We start from the raw sequence: 19,616 nt of genomic DNA, 5'->3' as shown, positions 1-19,616 counted from the left end.
AAGTTAGCATCCAATCAAACTAGAGATTTGACTGATAAAAATACAAACAAAATAGAGTATTCCTTTGCTACCTCTTGTCAATTGTTCTTGACGTTGTTTTGTTATACTCCTGAATTCATTCACTTCGGGAATTCTTTGGCTGATTACCGAATAATTTATTCCAGAATTAGAGTTATCAGAAGCAACAGTCTACAGATTCTAGATATTAATTCTCCAGAAATTTGCCATTAATTACAGCAAAACCCTGCCTGTGCCTGCCTGAAAGAGGGAAGAAGTGACAGATCAAGAGGGAGGTGATCCTTTCCCTTCAAAATTTCCTTTCAAGATTTGAAGATTAAACACCCTTCTTCCAGAGGAAGAAATTACTGGAACCCCAAAGATCCACAAGATTCATTAGGGCTGTGAAGTAGCTTTAAAGTTTTTTCACCAACACCCATCTTAAAATACATTTCAAGTTACAACCTAGAACACACACATTTACACACACACACATACACAAACACACACATGCGCACAACTGTATGTGTACATGTGTGATGTGTATGTTTATGTGGGAATGTGTGAAAAATGGAAACATTTTATAAAACACTACTTAACTTTACCATGTGAAACACTCTGATATTTTCCATGCTCTGCCCTTTCTTTTCTTTTCCCTTCTCCTTCTTTCTCTTTCTTAACGATACTCATGATACCATCAACGACTTTGTCCTGCTGTTTGAAAAATGCTGAGGCAGGTTTAGGATTCCAACTGTTTCAAGTAGGAAAGAAGTAGAGAGGAATTGGAATTGGAAAAGAAGTTTGTTCACTAATTTTTCCTTCTTTCTTCCTCAGGCAGTAACTCCCTGCATTTATCCATCATCTGTCTTCACTATAATAGTCTCATAGAGAAGACTATACTGGCTTAGAGGTTGATGTTTCAAAGCAAGAGAAACACTCAGCAGAATATACTGCCAAACAAATGAGTCTTTACTTCTTACCACGTTGACCTTGCCTCCTCACGTGGCATGCTCCTTTCTGCTCAAGTGTCTTATCTCCTAATCTGGAATTCTAGCTACCCACTAAATCATTCTCTTTGCCTACTCTTCTTTCCTCCAGAGGTCTGTGCTTATTTTCTCAGACGTTGGAAGATACTGAAGATACAGGGAGAACTCTCTATTCCCCAGTGTTCTGCTCAAGCAGGTGTAATCCACTTCAAAGGAAAGAGAATTCATGCTGTTATTCATTTCAAAACTAACCTGTTATTTTTGTCACTTATAAATGCACTAAGAGGCTCAAATGACCCAAGGTTCCCACAATCAACTTTCTTTATCCAACTAGCTAGTTTCGTTTTCATTGCAGTTATTTTATTATGTGCAGTAAAAACATTCACAATTTTGTTTGTTGTTGTTGATAGTTTAGCCTTGAAAAATATAAACTAAAGAAGCCAACTTTGCACTTACCATCACAGAGGGAAAAATTCACCCTAGACTACCTTTGTTGTGAAGCCTTTCCATCTCCGTAAAGAAAAAAATTTTCAACCCAGATTACAAGTGCTACCGAGCATCCTTCCACACATATCTCATTAAAAGTGTCTTCACTGGCTTTTTTCTTAACCACCAAGCATTTTGCAAATTAACTCTCTTCCAAGACAGCTCCATTATAAATATTATTTTTATGGTAAAATTATTAACCTCAAAGTTTATCCAATTCTCAAGCAATGAACTGGTTTTATTCAGATTATTTTTAGTATATTGTGATCCACTGAATGCCTGAAAGTGAAAAATCTATCAAAGACAACTGGGATCATGTCAAAATGACTAATTTGGGCAATATGAGTATAAAAAATAGTAATAATAGCAATAGATTGAAGTGTACCAAATACATAAAAATCCATAAGTTCCTAAAGATATTACAAAAAGAAAGTCATTGACCACTTCTAGAGTTTGCTAGGATGCTAATTTGTTATTCTGAAAATTAATAAGGAAAAAATCCAAGCATTAAAATTATTTAATGACATTGTTTAATGCATATTTTCAGCATCTGCATGACCAAAGTGAATTTGGCCATGTTTGTGGTGTAAGACTTCAATACATTTTCCTATGATGTGAACTTTTGCCTTTCAATATGATTATGAAACTAAGCTTGCCTAATTTTACCTTTTCTGTAACTTTAAAAGATTGAAATTATTCAATACGGTCTTTTTTTTTTTTTTTAATTTTTTTTTTCAACGTTTATTTTTTTTGGGACAGAGAGAGACAGAGCATGAACGGGGGAGGGGCAGAGAGAGAGGGAGACACAGAATCGGAAACAGGCTCCAGGCTCCGAGCCATCAGCCCAGAGCCTGACGTGGGGCTCGAACTCACGGACCGCGAGATCGTGACCTGGCTGAAGTCGGACGCTTAACCGACTGCGCCACCCAGGCGCCCCTCAATATGGTCTTTTGTATTTGACTTCTTTCATGTGGCATTTTGTTTCTGGCATTCATTCATGAAGGAATATTGTATTTCTTTTAATTGCTGAGTAATATTCTATTGTGTATGGTTACCATAATTTGCTCACCCATTCACTAGTGCTTTTCCTGTATCTGCTGAAATGATCATATTGGTTTTTTTCCTTTATTCTATTATTATGGTGAATTACACTGACTGGTTTTCAGATGTTGAACCAACTTTGAATTCCTAGGATAAACCTCACTGGTCATGATGTCTTATCATTTTAAATGCTGTTGGGTTTGATTTACTAAAATTTTGTTCAAGATTTTTGTGTCTATGTTTATAAAGGATATCAGTCTCTAGCTCTCTTTTCTTCTGAGGTCTTATACCAGTTTTGGTATCAGGGTAAAACTGATCACGTAAAATAAATTCGGAAGTGTTTCTGCAAAGCCTGTTTAATGCCTTGCAGAACTTTGACAAACATTAAAATATGTATATTTTAAATATGCTTATTTAAATGTTTCAAATGTAAAATAATCTGTTCTGACCTTGTTCATTCTTTTTCTGATTTCCATAACAAATATATCCTATTCATCTTTGAGCCTAGTTTGAGGTTGGCTGAATTAAAATGAACATTTAAAAAAAAAATTTTTTTTTAAGGTGTGCCTGGGTGGCTCAGTTGGTGAAGATTCAGACTTCTGCTCAGGTCATGATCTCACCTTTCATGAGTTCAGTTCATGAGTTCAAGTCCCCAGTAGGGCTCTGTGTTGATAGCTCAGAGCCTGAAGCCTACTTCAGATTCTGTCTCTGCCCCTCCCCAGCTCACGCTCTGTCTTTCTGTCTCTCTCTCTCAAATGTAAGTAAACATTAAACAAATTTTTTTTGAAGTTGACTGAATTAGTTATTTGTAATCACAGATTTTAAGATATTAAAACTAAGTAATTTTAGAGATTATTGTCACTAGATATCTAGAACGGGAAGCTGAGACCCTTAGAAATTGCCACACTCTTCCAGAACAGGGTATCTTCCCTCTCTTACAGGTCTCCATCACGTAACATTCATTACGAGCCTTTATGGGTAGGAAACCTATAAAGTGCCTGCTGTGCATATACTTACACTATAAAGTTAATGTGTCCATCCTTACTCTTTTTCCTGTCTCTAAAGGCCCACGCTGTTCCTAGTGACACAATCCAAAAAGGGAGCAGGAAAACAATGAAACTCCAGGACCCTGTAGCTTGGGGGTTACTAGTTGAACTGGGCATGCCCAGTCACCAGGCAGATTTTTTTCGATGAAGTGGAAACTACAACAGCGCTTACCGTGTGCGCGGAGGTGGGCGTGCCCTCGTGGAATTTAGAATGTTGCCGCAGCCAATGGGGCCTCGCGGCCGGCTGCCGGGGCTCCTCATTGGGTGAGCGAGGAGACGAGCGAGTAGAGGGCCCCTGGAGGGAGCCGCGGAGGTGCAGGTCGGAGAGGCCGGGTACGCCGTGCCCTGCGCGTGAGCAGCTGCAGGGGCAGCGGCAGCATCCAGCGGCGGTGTCTGCAGTTCCACCCCGTTGCTTTACTTTTTAGCTGCACGAACGTAGTCATTATGCCGAAGAGAAAGGTAAGTCTCACCAAAAAGATTTCAAAGGCCTTCAAATTGTGCTTACAGCAGATCTTGTCATTGCAATGGATTGCGCGGAATGCACTTGGTAGTAACTCCGGGTTTGCGAATCTTTTTGCTTCTCCACGCTTGTTTTCAGATGCCTGTTGCAGACATTCCTCCTTCCCTCCCTTCCTCCCTCGGTCCCCAAGGATTTCTGAATGTTACTTTCTCTCCAGCGACGCCGCTTCCCTTCTTTTTTGAACTCCTGGTAACTGGAATGGTTTCCACCTTCTAACAAGAAGAAGCAAAAGCGCTTTCCATTCCCCTTTCCAGGAGGGGAGTTTCCTCTTTGAAACTGCCGGGTTGTGGAAAAGCAGTGATTGGGGGAAAACAAGTCCATGCATAGAGAGATCGAAAAAAATAAATAAGTCGGGCAGATGTTGGGGTTATTCCCAGGTGGGCCTAGCCCACGGCTGGGCGCGCCGCGTTGGCTCTGAGGCCAAGAGAGAGGGAAAGCCATGTTTAAAATAGCACTCACCCCCCTGCTCGCCTCCGCTGCAGACCCGTATGTACCAACTCCAGTGTCAATCAGGGCTGGGGACGGCGCAGGCGGGGCCGGGCTGCCGGGACCTGCCCGCAGTTCGCGGCGGGAGCGGCGGAGTTAGCCACGCACCGGACGGGACGGCGCCAGTGGCGCCCACTCTGGCTGCCAAGGGCAGGGGCCACCGGGTCCACTCTGGCGACCCAAGCCCACACGCAGTCGGGCAAGGCGGGGTGCGCGAGCTCCCAAGTCCCTCGGTGCTCACCGGGAACTGGGATCATTTTCGTCTCGGCTTCGGTTCCTTTTGGACTATTACGTCCCCTTCCGCGCGGGTCGCGGACACCAAGTATCGCACACCGCGACGCACGTTTCCGTAGGTGCCGGGCTCGGACCCCGTCATTGTCCCGGGGAGGGAAGGGAAGGCTTGCCTCCACCGTGAGAAAACCGGTGTGTGGCGGCTGTTCTGAGAAAATGCTTTGCACCCTCCCACCGCCTGCCAGCAGTGTGAGCCAGTGAGTGTATTAAATTTGAGGCAAAATTACAAATAATATCCTGCATTATCAATTAAAAACTGTGGACTGATTGGTGTAAATGAATGCGTTACTTTAAAATATTGAAGTTTTAAAAATACAGAAGGTTTTGGTTTCTTACCTACCATTACTAAGAATTTGGTGGAAACTTGTCTCCACTTTTTAACAAATATAACGAAAGTGTTTTTTTTTCTTAGAGTTTATCGTGCACATACTATGTGCTTCATATTGTGGGAAGAATTTGGCTTGCATGATTTCATTTACTCCTCAGTACACCCCATTGAACTAGGGCTTAGAGACATGAGTTACCCAACATTTCACCAACCAATTGCTAGTAACCAAGGTTTAATTAGATACTGTAGGTTCAGAGTCCTTACTTTCAAACATTATTCACTCATTCTTTTCATTTAGTGGTGGTAGGTGAAGAGGAATTTAGGAAATGCAGAGATTCCCAGCCCTAGAAAACGGATGGCATTTACTAATATTTGAGATTCATTATTTAAAGTTAATGTTTATGAAAGTATTGTTTTTCTAGCCCTGTTTTACTAGAACTAAGATATTTAAAATGATGCCACTATTTTCAGCATTTTATCTGAGGTTCAGTGACAGGGTTGGGAATTCTAGTAGAGTCACATCCTTACAGAGAGAATGGTGCCTTCCCCTTTCCTGAGAATTATTAACAAATTTAAATGAACAGTAACTTAGATGTGCACAAAACCCATTATTATAATGGACCCTGATGTGCTGGAGTCCTTGTTGTTAAAGGGCCAGAATTGGTGAAATCATTCTTACCTTCCCTTGCTGTCCACCTTTCTAAAGGAAACAGTAGGGAAGAAAAGAATTACAGTAGAGGAACTGTCTTTTGGTTATTGTTTTATTTCCCTGGAAGGCAGGGAGCACCCCTATGAAGAAGCTAGCCAGCCATCCTGGGACTAGTGGCAAACCTGTGTACAAGTACCTGAATGTCATCCCTCAGGACATCAGAGTATTCTTCAGAGATGGAAAAACTGTCCTTGATTAGTAAGAAGGCTCTTCATTTATACCTGGAGCCCAAAGTTGATACCTGAAAAGAAGCAGCCACAAATTAAACATAGCTAACGTGGCCATCCCATCTATCAGTCAGACCTTAGAGCTGCCTCATAGAATCCTGGAGTTTGTTGGAGCTTACATTGGAAAGCACTATCTTTAGGTAAAGCCTGCCTGGATGCAAAGAGAAGAACTGAAAACAATCTGTGCCTAGCTTTTTGAGATATGTAAAGCTGGGGCAACTGCTAAAGCATTTACATACTACTCCACATTATTTTTCTTGACTAAAGGGACTGCCTGTTCTACATTATAATACATTTGAGGAAAGTGCCCCACAATACCTTTTTTTTTTTTCTCCATCTTGGCCCTTTTTTTTCAACTTTTCCCAGAAATCAACAAAAGTTATTTAATGAACACCTGTTTAGGCTGTTCTGTAGTGTAGGATCTGGAATCCTACCACTGCTTTAATGTCGTAGGGATACATAGTTTGCTCTCATGGAACTTATATTTAATTCATTGAAGATGATAAGAGTGACAGGCACTAAACACTTGAATAATGTTAAGACTGTATATATGTGCCAGAATATATAGTACGGGTATAGATTCTAAATGCTGTAGAATTGATAGGGAAAAAAGGTAGAATTTGGGCTGGTCTTGCAAGGGTGGGTGGGACTCAAATATATACAGAGAAAAATAGTCATTTTCTGTTATCAGGCATTTCAATGCCTCTTCTGATTATTTCTTAACCAGCTATACAACTTAAAAGCCATAATATCCACATTAATATAAAATGTTCTTTTATTTCTTAATCATATCTTTGTTTTATCTCTTTGTGTGATAGTTATAGCTATGTTAAACCAAATAGGTGTTTTTTTTATAACTGCTGTAGAATTTTTTGAAGCACTCAACAATAAGGAATTCTTTCATTAGCATTAAATCTCCTTCTGAGTTTGTAAAATAAGAATGAAATTCAGTTTCCTGTATTTATTACCTAATGGGTGATGGGTCATTCACCACCTATTAATAGTGAGTGACATAGCAAGGAAAATGATAATATGCATGAATGCAGTGGTTGTGAGATAATGAGTGACTGAGTTCTAGAGTGTTCTGGTCAGACATCCATGAATGCCTACACTGGTCACGTTGTTATATGATGATATGATGTCCTACAAAGAGGCATCAGCCAGTGAGGCCTAGAGTCATAGCCTGGCATGATTAGCAACAGCAAACACATTTTCACATCCTTCTTTTTATTTTTCCAGTATCTCATCACTAGAACTATTGGAAATATCTAGTGTATCACATCAGAAGTTTTCTAATGAGGCAGTTGTCCATGAATTTGGGGTATAAACATTCGTGTTTCTTTATACACTTAAAGGCTTAAGGAAGAAAAGGCTGTCTGCCTCTAGCTTTGAAATTTGAAATTAGGGTTTTTTTCTTTTAAAGTAGAAAGGCCCGATAGTGCTGGGCTTGGCACAGAGGATGATTAACTAACAATATTCAAGGTTTCTGATTAATGTTTCAAAAGAATATCACATGTCAAAACACCAGAGACCGACTCTGGAAGTGAAAATACAGATGAATGTGACTACATGAAAATGAATATTTCTGTATGACAAAAAGAAAAACGTATTGTTAATAAAATCTAAAAACTTACGAAAAACTGGGAAAAAATATTTGTACCACAGATCACCGAAAAAAGTTTGCTAGTTTAAAAATATAAAAGAGTCTCACATGTTCTTATGGAAAAGATGTATATTTAGAAACTAGCAGACCCAAATAGATGAAATGTTTAGATTTGCTAGAAATCAAAGAAATGTATATTATTAAGAATAAGGAGATGTGATTTTTCAAAAAACCAGTCTGGTAAAAAAGATTGGAAGTATCACTGCTAAGTGCTGAATTGTACTGACACTCTAGCAGCAGTCAGGCTATATGGATGGGAATATAATTTACTTTAAAAAAAAAAAAAAAAAGCTTGGGGCGCCTAGGTGGCTCAGTTGGTTGAGCGTCTGACTTCATCTCAGGTCATGATCTCACAGCTCGTGAGTTCAAGCCCCGCATCGGGGTCTGTGCTGACTGCTCAGAGCCTGGAGCCAGCTTCATTCAGATTCTGTGTGTGTCTCTCTCTCTGCCCCTAACCCCCTCGCATTCTGTCTCTGTCTCTCTCAAAAATAAATAAATATTAAAAAAAAAAAAAAAAAAGCTTTATTGGAGGTATGATCTACTTCCCATAATGTCCATTCATCTATGCAAATCAGTAATTTTACATACATTTATAGAGTTGTATGACATTACCATAATCCAGTTTTGAGCCATTTCCATCACTGGAGAAAGGTTTCTCAAGTTTTTTACAGCCAGTCCCTGCTCCCACCCCAGTCCTAGGCAACCACGAATCTACTGAGATTTGCCTTTTCTGGAAATTTTACATAAAAGGAATCAAACAATATGTAGTCTTTTGTGTCTGGTTTCTTTCAGCATAATGTTTCCGAGGTCCATATGTGTTCTAGCATGAATCAGTATTTCGTTCTTTTCTGTTGCCCAGTGATCATCCATTGTTCATCCTTTCACAAATGGATGGACATTTGGATTGTTCCAGGTTTTAGTTATTATGAATAACGCTGCTGTGAATATTTATATGTAAGTCTTTCATGGGCACATTTTCATCTGTCCTGGGAACTTTCCTAACTGTAGAACTGGTGGGTGGTTTGAAAGTCTATTTTTAAAGTTTAGGTAACTTCCAAACTGTCTTCCAAAGTGATTGTACATACCATCAATGGATGAGGGTTCCAGTGTTTCAACATCACTGATATTGTCAGTTTTAGTTTAGTTTTTTTCTTTGTAAGGTTTGCATTTATTTTTGAGAGAGTAAAAGTGGGGGAGGGTCAGAGAGAGGGGGGACAGAGGATCCAAAGCAGGCTTCATGCTGACAGCAGTGAGCCTGATGCGGGCAAACTCCTGAACCGTGAGATCATGACCTGAGCCAAAGCCAGACACTCCACCAACTGAGCCACCCAGGTGCTCCTGGTATTGTCACTTTTTATGCTTATAGCCATTCTAATAAATTTAATTTGTATCTCCATAATAACTAATGACGATGAGCATCTTTTTGTGTGCTTACTAGCATAATGTATGTCTTAGGTGAAATGCCTATTCAGATATTTTTGCCCGGTTTTTAATTGGGTTGTTTCTTATTGAGTTGTTAGAGTTCTTTAAACATTCTAACACAGGGCCTTTATCAGCTATGTGATTTGTAGATATTTTCTTCCAATCTGTGGCTTTTTAAAATTTGGAAAAACAGATGTTTTTTTAATTTTGATAAATCCATTTAGTGTCATGTTTAATAAATCTTTGCCTAATCCAGAGTCACAATTATTTTCTCATAAAGCTTTATAGTTTTAGCTCTTATATTTGGTTCTATGATCCACTTTGAGTTAATATTGTACCTAGCGTGAGATAAGGGTTTAAACTCTCTTTCTCTCTCTCTTTTTTTATTTTTTGGCATGTTGATAGCCAGTTTTCCCAGCACCAGTTGTTGAAAAGACTATTCGTTTGCCACTAAATTGCTTAGGTACTCTGGTGGAAAATCGGTTCATCTTAAATGTAAAGGTTTCTTTCTGGGCTGTCAGTGATATTCCATTGTCTATATGCCTGTCCTTAGATCAGTACTGCATTATCTTGCTTACTATGGTTTTAGAGTAAGATTTGAAATCTGGTAGTGTCAGTCCTCCAGCTTTCTTCTTCTTTTTCAGAATTGTTGTGTCTATTGTATTCTTTGCATTTCCATATAAATTTTAGAATCAGCTCATAAACTTCTACAAAAATATCTCCCTTGACTTTAATAGGGATTGAATTGAATCTGTAAATCAATCTGGGGTGAATAGCCTTTTTAACATACTGAGGTTTCCAGTATGAATATGAAAGGGTCTAACTACGGGTAGTGTGCCATCCAGATGCTTACTGAGTTTAATTGAGTTAATATTGAGATGGTACCTGTGTTTGAGTAAAGGCTCCAAAATGGCAGGGTTGTACATTTTATTCATTCATTCACTCATTCCATGTTAAATAAACATTTATTGAGTATCACCTTTATGCAGGGTATTATCATGTTGGGAGAATAAGTGAATTGGATTTTTTTCCAACCCTTTTTGAAGTGAATGAGTAAATGCCCCTATTTTTAAGGATCCTTTAGTCTGATAGGGTAGGTAGTATACACATGTAAATATTTATAATTTATGGCAAGAAATGATAATGAGCCACAAGAAAAGATAAAAGCATTGAAAGGTTTGGCCAGACCACATGTCTAGAGAAAAAATACTGACAAGAAATTGTTTGGTTAAAAGGGTTGAAGGTGATAGGTTTTGTTTTTTTTTTTAAATCTCAAGAGGATCAGTGCTAGTTTGTTATTAAAGGTGATCTGTCATTGGTTTTTCTGTGAAGTCTTGCTTTCTTTGAAATATGAGGAAGTTAAATTCAAGGCCTGTTAACAGTTGAGATTAGATTGTATGCAGTAACTACCCTCCCTCATTAGTGCCTTTCTTTTAACTACTGTCTTGTATTTTTATTTTTATTTTTTTACTCTCTTCTATTTTAAAGGTAGTTGTCTGACAAGCACCATGTTTCTAAATTGGGACACATTGTTTGATTACCTAATTTAGATTTAACTTTGTAATCTTCCTAATTTGACTTGACTGTGAAATATTTGATGGCTCTGATGTTTCTCATATCCCATGCACCTAGCACAAGTAGTATAACTATTTGTTGAACAAGTGCATGAGTGAATCATTTCCAAGGGAAGAAAGTAGTAAGTTTAATTATTTCATATGTTTGTTGAGGAGGTAGTCCAGTAGGGTTCTGACATGTACCGTTTACTGGCTGTATGATTTAGGGCACATTACTTCACTTCCCCCTAAACTTCTAAGTTCCTAATTCTCTAAGACTCAGTTTTCTTGTCTATCAAACTGGGATACAAATATTCTTTACCTCATTGGGTTGTTGGAGAAATTAAATGAGATTGTGAATGCAGAGTACTTCGCATAGCACTTGCCATATGTAAAACACATAGGGTGTTCGTTATTGTGATAATGATATTTTCAATTATTCAGAGAACTACAGTGAAATAATAATAAATAAGCACCATGCTTCCATTTGGTAGGAGGATAAAATGGCACACAGTGTGGATAGGGAACAGGTAGATCACACAGTTTAATTAACTGCAGTTACAGAAATAGATGTTCAACAACTGAATAACAAATGTAGTGTTTTTGAAGGAATATAAGCTTTAATCTGGTGCATTTTTACAGGGTTGTGTTTTCTCAAAGAAAAAATATGTTTAAAAATATCTCCATATAACATTAAAATTCCCTTGGCAAATCAGTTATCAAGTGATCCTCTTTCCTATACTTTCCACCTAAAACACTGCTTTTGTTTATACCCAAGTTAAATATATTCCACTTTCCTGCAGGGTACAATTTGGAAATGGTGACTGAAATAAACACCATTTAAGCTGTCTGCTTTCACAGTACCTAGTATGTTGAAATATGATGTTAGTCTCCTGAGTAATTTAAAAATCAGTGTTGAAGATAACAAACCAAATCAAAATGTTGAATTCCTTTTTCACTGGCTGCTTATTTTTTGTACATTTCACTGTCTTCTTAGAAGAGTTCAGTCAAATCAAGTATTGGTTCCTGGTCATGGTATTTATTGATTCCAGTGTTATTATATCTTGTGGACACATTCAGAAATGGCCATTTAGAGATGCCTAAGGCAAATGCATATTTGATCACACTTAAAGTAAATGATACACTATTCAGAAGTCGGGAAATAGAAAAAACAGTTTTAAATTTCAAAATGAGTTGCAAATTTAATATTTCAAGGGAAACACAGCAGTAACAACATATAAATACATTTATTACTATTAAAATTTAAGTAGCTACCATTTATTAAACGCCTGGATGTACCAGACCTTAGCTATTATATGCTTTACATTCATTAGTTTAAACCCAAGTATGTGAAGCTACTAGAAACAAACATATATGGGAAGTATTATGGTGTAATTTCATATTATTTCATGTTATTCTCACAACAGTTATGTGAGGCTATTCTCATCTCACAGATACGGTAACGACAGCCACGATAACTAACATTTAGATGGCTTTCTGGAACTCAGGCACTGTTCTGAGCACTCTGCATTAATGAACCGAACCCTCCCACCCACCCAGTAAGGTATGTACTCTTCAGACTGTGGTCTCACAGAAGGCCCCCATGATAAGAAATGGCCCAGCTGGGATGCAGCCCTGGCAGTCTGGCTCCAAAGCCTGTGCTTTTAACCGCCGAGCCCTACGGCCTTTCTCATACACAGAAGAGAATATTGGGATTTAGTAAGATTAAGGAATTCCCCCCAGGTCACACAGGTAGGAGGTAATAGATCCAGGAATTCTAACCCAACCCTCTTTACCCAAGAATTTTGCTCTTAACCATTACACCACAGTACGTCCCATAAATGTTTATATCTAGGAACCTCATGTAGTTTTACTTAAACTAAGATGCCCAATGAATGAAACAAGGAAAAATCAAGAGTTATATAAATACGTAAATGTTCCTTTGATTAAAATGTTGTCTTTATTAATAGACATAGGCTGATGGCCATTTTTTCTAGGTGCCAGTACAAGTTACTCAAGAAGTATTTATTATTTATGATCATGCCCTAAGGTTGGCCTCAGGGTCAGGCCTCTGCTTCTGAGAGAGGCACATACATTATCGTGAAGGCTTCTGGTATGCCAGTAACTAATAGACTGTAGAGCCATATACAAGATATATATGTATACATGCACAATTTCCTCACCCAAGTATTAATATCTTTGAGTGTTGAAAGTCTAAGACTCAGTGTTTCTTCAAATTACAATAAACTGCTGGATTTACTATTTCCAAGATATATTGTCTTCATTAATTTGTTCTATATAGGCTAATAGAGATACTCCCCTGTGATCAGAAACACATAAGTACACTTGCATATTATACAATATATTGAGAGGTTGCAATGTAAATATTACATTACCATTACTTAAGCATTGGGTTTAAAAAATGAGCCGGTGCTTTTGTTTTGGGAACTCTTTGAATAGATTTATAATTTGGAAAATCTATTGAACCTAGGACTGAGTGGATTTTTATTTCAGAGTTCTGGTTTACCAATTATTTAATGTTTAATTACAACATTTATTTTTTTAATTTAATGTTTGTTTATTTTTGAGAGAGAGACAGAGAGACAGAGTGCAAGCAGGGAAGGGGAAGAGGGAAAGGAAGATACAGAGAGAGAGAGAGAGAGAGAGAGAGAGAGAGAGAGAATCCCAAGCAGGCTCCATGCTCACGAACTATGAGATCATGACCTGAGCTGAAGTTAGAGGCTCAACCAACCAAGCCACCCAGACTCCCCACAAAATTTGTTTTTAAAAGGTATACTATAAAGTGATAATAGTTTAAAATTATAATTTGATTATGTGACCCCATGCAAAGATAAATACAAAGTCTACCCTGGGTTCCTTATTTTTCTTTTTTTCTCTTTCTCTTTTTTTTTCTTTGTGGATATAAGCTGTGTTTGTTTTTTTTTACAATACTGGGCAGAATTCTATTTTGTAGGAAATCATGAGTATTTTTTTTTTTAATTTTTTTTTTTAACGTTTATTTATTTTTGAGACAGAGAGAGACAGAGCATGAATGGGGGAGGGACAGAGAGCGAGGGAGACACAGAATCGGAAGCAGGCTCCAGGCTGTGAGCCATCAGCCCAGAGCCTGACGCAGGGCTCGAACTCACAGACTGCGAGATCGTGACCTGAGCTGAAGTCGGATGCTTAACCGACTGAGCCACCCAGGCGCCCCATGAAATCATGAGTATTAAGTGTGGTGTATGTGGGCGATAAACATACCAAAGATTTGAGGTGGTCAAAATGTGAAGCTTTGAAGGCTCCTTCTGAAGTTCTACATTCCATATAATAAATTTTTTAAAACTCTATTCTTTCTACTTCTCATGGCTTTCCTTTACCTCTTAGTTATAATTTTTAATTTTATTATCCCCCTTTTTTGTGGCCACGGGTCAGTCACATCAGAGCTAGCTGATTAGTTTTGCAAAAATACAAGGACATCGTAACTGTGCTTACCATTTGCTAGAAATTAATTCATACCAGGGCAAATAGGAAAATAAAGTAACCATCTGGAAAGATCCCTGGTATAAAAGTTGGAAGACTTGGGTGTAGTGTGGACTCCACCACTCTTTAGAAGGGGAAAGTCACTTGACTCTTTGAACTTCTACTTTTCATCTGTAAAATGGGACTATTAAGGTCACGCCTCTGTATTCCCATGCTATTGAGAGGACCAAATACAACAACAATGTAAAAGTACATTGAAAATGTAAAGTGCGGGGCACCTGGGTGGCTCATTTGATTGAGCCACCGACTTCAGCTCATGATCTCACAGTCCGTGAGTTTGAGCCCCACATCAGGCTCTGTGCAGACAGCTCAGAGCCTGGAGCCTGCTTCAGATTCTGTGTCTCCCTCTCTTTCTGCCCCTCCCCTGCTCATGCTCTGTCTCTCTCGGTCTCAAAAATAAATAAAGACATTAAAAGAAAAAAGAAAAATGTAAAGTTCTACAAAAATTGTTTTAATAGATAAAAATACTTTTATCTGTGTATGTAACCATTTAAAAACCCAGAATAGTACATTTATGTGCATCTCAACATACAGTATTTTTTTAAAAAAAAATTTTTTTTTCAACGTTTATTTATTTTTGGGACAGAGAGAGACAGAGCATGAACGGGGGAGGGGCAGAGAGAGAGGGAGACACAGAATCAGAAACAGGCTCCATGCTCTGAGCCATCAGCCCAGAGCCTGACGCGGGGCTCGAACTCCCAGACCGTGAGATCGTGACCTGGCTGAAGTCGGACGCTTAACCGACTGCGCCACCCAGGCGCCCCAACATACAGTATTTTTAATGGGACATTGTTTATTGTTATTCCAAGAGGCTCACCAGTGAGGGGGAAATAGGAAACACTCCACTACATATTATGTGTTTGTTGGCTACATCTATAGATTAAAATATTTCCCAATCTGGAAACCCTTTGCTCTTCTAGCATCCTAGATCTGCACCTAATTTTTAAATTCGGAAAACTAACAAATCAGTCTGAGTGTTGTAGTAGTTAAGGGAATGAACTCTGAGGACACCTGGGTTGTTCATCAGTTAAGCATCCTATTCTTGATCTCAGCTCAGGTCTCCATCTCAGGATCATGAGTTCAAGGCCCACATTGGGCTCCATGCTGGGCATAGAGCCTACTTAAAGAGAGAGAGACAGAGAGAAAGAGAGAGAGAGGGAGGGAGAGAGAGAGAGGGAGAATGAACTCCGAACCAGCCTACTTCGGTTTAAATCCCAGGTCTTCACTTACAGGCAAGTTTACCAGCTGGGTAATTTGGAGCAAGTTACTTAACCTCTCTGGTCTCAATTCCTCATTTATAAAATGGACATGATGCTAGTTTACCAACTTCACAGGATTGTGGTGAGGTTTAAAACATTTAGATCATTGCCTTGCACATAAGTGCAGTATACATTGTTTGTTATTATTATTATTCCTCTTGGTCCCTTGTCTCTTTCACTTGTACTCATGAAGAAACTTGGGCACAGGGAAGTGAGATGTGAGCCACACTGGAATTCAGGCTTCTGACTTCAACCAGGTGCTTTCCCATTGATGCAGTACAACTCACATGAAAAACGTAACTCGGGTAGAAGAGGCAATTCAGACCAAGGAGATGTGTGAAATATTTAAGACTATTTCATTAAAGATATACTTCCGTTATTGCATTATATATATATTTATGCTAATAAAATTTCACTGAACATCCTAGAACATGGCTTATTCTTTATTTTTGGTTATCTTTTGTACCTGAATACAATGTGAGATATTTTCCCTGAAAGTATCCCTCAGAAAAGAGATAGTTGCTATTTATTTCAGTTCATCCAAAGTCTTCTAAAGCAGAGTTTTTTTTTTTTTTTTAAATTTTTTTTTTTCAACGTTTATTTATTTTTGGGACAGAGAGAGACAGAGCATGAACGGGGGAGGGGCAGAGAGAGAGGGAGACACAGAATCGGAAACAGGCTCCAGGCTCCGAGCCATCAGCCCAGAGCCCGACGCGGGGCTCGAACTCACGGACCGCGAGATCGTGACCTGGCTGAAGTCGGACGCTTAACCGACTGCGCCACCCAGGCGCCCCTAAAGCAGAGTTTTTAACTCAATTATTTTTATCTCTAACAACAAAATAAAATTTGGGGAAGACATACTGGCCTGACATGACATTAATAACTGCAATTTGGATTTATATAAGTTGATGAAATTAATAGACATAAGCAAGGAAGGAGGTAGCAGAGAAATGTAATATTAGTTTGATTATTAATCCTCTTAAAATGATCTCTCAATTGTAAGTATTGGGTTTTTAAAGATTATTTTACAAAGCAGTGAAGTATTGGAGGATCCCAAACATAGGCCTACGGGATGAATGAAAAACAATCATGCTAATGTTAAATAATGATCCTGTGGCTTTGAATCAATATTTTAGTATCTGTTTCATGTGTCATAGGAATATTTGAATTTAAGAGAACTACCTGTTATTTTAAAAAACCTCCAGAATTTCATGGGCATTGCCCCCATTTGAGGAGGGGGGGGGAATTCACACTGTGTTAAAAAGTTGAGTTCTGTGTTCATTTTAGCCGAAGAGTTATAAGAGTTAGTTATGGGCACATTTCTCTGGGTGGATTACTTGGATTTTTTGTCCCAGAATTTCCTCTGCTAACCAGCTCACTATTAGACTGCTTCTTTCCTGTAGCCTTGGGTTTATAACAGAAAACATAAAATTAATTTTTAAAGAAATTTTGATAAAGAGATTAAAAAAAAAAATACTGGCCAGGGCGCCTGGGTGGCTCAGTAGGTTAAGCGTCAGTAGGTTAAGCTCAGATCATGATCTACGATTCATGAGTTTGAGCCCCACATCTGTCTCTCTGCTGTCCGCACAGAGCCTGCTTCTGATCCTTTGTCCCCCTTTCTCTGCCCGTCCCCTGCTCGCACTCTGTCTCTCTCTCTCTCTCTCTCAAAAAATAAACTTTAAAAAAGAAATACTGGCCAGCAAGTTAGAGAAGAATCACCTCAAAGTAATACCTTTCCTGGGTTAAAAGAAGTAATTACTGGTTTATTTGCACTGTTACATCTGCTCCCTAATTTCCTGAATTGGCACAGACAACCCAGGAGTTGAGACTGGATTTGTTCTGTGGCTGCTGGAAAATGATTGCTTGAATTGCATAGATACTGTAGGCTCTCAGGCAGTGCACTTACAAAGCAATAGCCCTTGTCTCTCAGTCTTAGAAGAAAATCTCTGAGAGCCAACACTTACCAATCATTAAGACTTTTTGGAACTTTGACATAAGGCCCAGCATTTGTTGCTGAGACTCCCGAGCCCTCCCCCTTTCTTCTCTTGTGTAGCTTAGAAGAAACATGGCACAAGCCGGGTACTAGCCTCACCACGTCCAGCCGTCTGCCACACCCTCCATATCTCTCTGCTGTGAGAAGTCCACAGGCTCATGCTGTTTGAACTGTTCCCAAGCAACTGTTGAAGGGTATAAGGAATTTCCCATCTTCTCTGATATCTCCCTGAGTTTGGAGAGAGAAAATTTGGCTTCTGACCACTGCCACCACCGATGCCCTTCAGTCCAGTGATAACTGCTATTTGTTGGAAGAGAAACTCGGCAGTTGGGGAGTTTTTGCCTGTTGATTCCTTATGGGTTGTCTGTGGGATAAAAATTCCAAGTTTCTTTTCTTGGTTTCCTAAAAGGACTGCTGGTCCTGTTTAGTCTTCCGGAAAATGCAGTTGTGTCCCCTCAATGCATTTTTGTGTCCTCAAGGGCGGGGCTGAGGTATGTCCGCGTAAAGAAAGAATGGGGATGGAACAGTTGGTCAGCTGCTGAAGGAATCTGTGCTCCCCGTCAGCTCTCCTACGCTAGCCCAAGGAGAGCTCTGCATCCTTGTGGTAGTGCCCTTGGCTTCCCATCTTGCCCCACTCCAGAGCCTTCATATCAGATGAAACAATTATGAATGATATGTCTTCTTAAAAAAAATTTTTTTTGATGTTTATTTTTGAGAGAGACAGAGCATGAGCGGGGGAGGGGCAGAGGGAGAGGGAGACACAGAATCCAAAGCAGGCTCCAGACTCTGAGCTGTCAGCACAGAGCCTGACATGGGGCTCAAACTCACGGACCACAAGATCATAACCTGAGCTGAAGTTGGACACTTCACGGACTGAGCCCAGGAGCCCCGGAATATGTCTTGAACAGAAAAGGAAGAGGCAGTATATAAGCCAGGTTTATAAGCCATTTAAGAAATGCAGAAAATGCTATGAGTAAACCTAGGGCCCTGTTAAACTAGACTTAATGGAACAAGTTTGCCTCTAGTCTTTTTTTCTCTCATTATTGGTAATATTTTTATTTGAGAAAAAAATTTAAATACAGAAAAATCCAGAAAATAATGTAACATACTCATTTACCCACCTCTCAAATTCACACATTTTAATGTTATCATTTTGCTTCAGGTTTCTTTTTAATAAAATAAAATGTTGCAGGTGAAGTTCAGTTTTCCTTAGAACCGCCCCCCCCCCTTGGTCTCCTTCCATTGTCAGCCTCCCTAGAGGTAACCATTATCATGAATTTGTTGTGTATCCTTCCAGTCCATGATTTTATACTTTTATGGTATATATGTCATATATAAATCCTTCATATTGACTGGTGCATGTTTTAAAATTTGTAAAAGTGTAGTCATATGCATATATTATTCTGTTTTTTCCTGTCACTTGACATATGGATAAGTATAATTTGTTTAGGTATATTGTGATTACTAATGTATTTGGACTTTTTCTAATGACTTATTTTGTGGGGTGTTTTTTTTTTGTCATTTGTTTTTTTCCTTCCTTATTAATATAATAATTGCTTAATTTCACTCCTCTTGATTTGGAAGTTTATAGATCCTCTTTCTTATGTTAAAAATTTTAATGGCTATCTTTAAATTTTATTTTAGCAAAGTCTAAATGATTCTGTATCATCCTCCAGAATAAAACCAGGACCCTAGCATGCTTTACCTTCTCATCTGTTCATCCTCCTCTCATTTTTTGTGGTTATTATGGTCTAGAACTGTGCCATTCAGTATGGTAGTCACTAGCTTTGTAAGGAAATTAAGCACTCTTTTTTTTTTTTTAATGTTTATTTATTTTTGAGACAGAGACAGAGCATGAACGAGGGAGGGTCAGAGAGAGAGGGAGACAGAATCCGAAGCAGGCTCCAGGCTCTGAGCTGTCAGCACAGAGCCCGACGCGGGGCTCGAACTCACGGACTGTGAGATCATGACGTGAGCCGAAGTTGGTCGCTTAACCGACTGAGCCACCCAGGCGCCCCAATTAAGCACTCTTTAAAAAGAAGAAGGTGAATCTTTTAAATTTCAATTTA

At 38.9% G+C, this 19,616-nt stretch overlaps 1 protein-coding gene across 4 annotated transcripts in view; it reads left to right on the top strand.

Annotated features, from left to right (window-relative positions):
* The first annotated feature begins 3,811 nt into the window (after positions 1 to 3,811).
* HMGN3 (high mobility group nucleosomal binding domain 3) overlaps positions 3,812 to 19,616 on the top strand; it is a 32,696-nt gene continuing 16,891 nt past the window's right edge. Inside the window, exon 1 of one of the 4 annotated variants that reach the window (XM_086707283.1) lies at positions 3,812 to 4,015. In XM_086707283.1, coding sequence (XP_086563409.1) covers positions 4,001 to 4,015 — 15 coding nt within the window. In that variant the 5' untranslated portion in view covers positions 3,812 to 4,000. The remainder of the gene's footprint in view (positions 4,016 to 19,616) is intronic. The other 3 variants (XM_086707285.1, XM_086707286.1, XM_025925701.2) reach the window with 3 other exon arrangements.

This window comes from Puma concolor, chromosome B2, assembly GCF_028749965.1.
Source record: "Puma concolor isolate L17-30 chromosome B2, mPumCon1.1.hap2, whole genome shotgun sequence".
Taxonomy (NCBI): Eukaryota; Metazoa; Chordata; class Mammalia; order Carnivora; family Felidae; genus Puma; species Puma concolor.
Note: the sequence above shows the minus strand (reverse complement) of the source record. Positions and strands in the feature narration are given on the sequence as shown.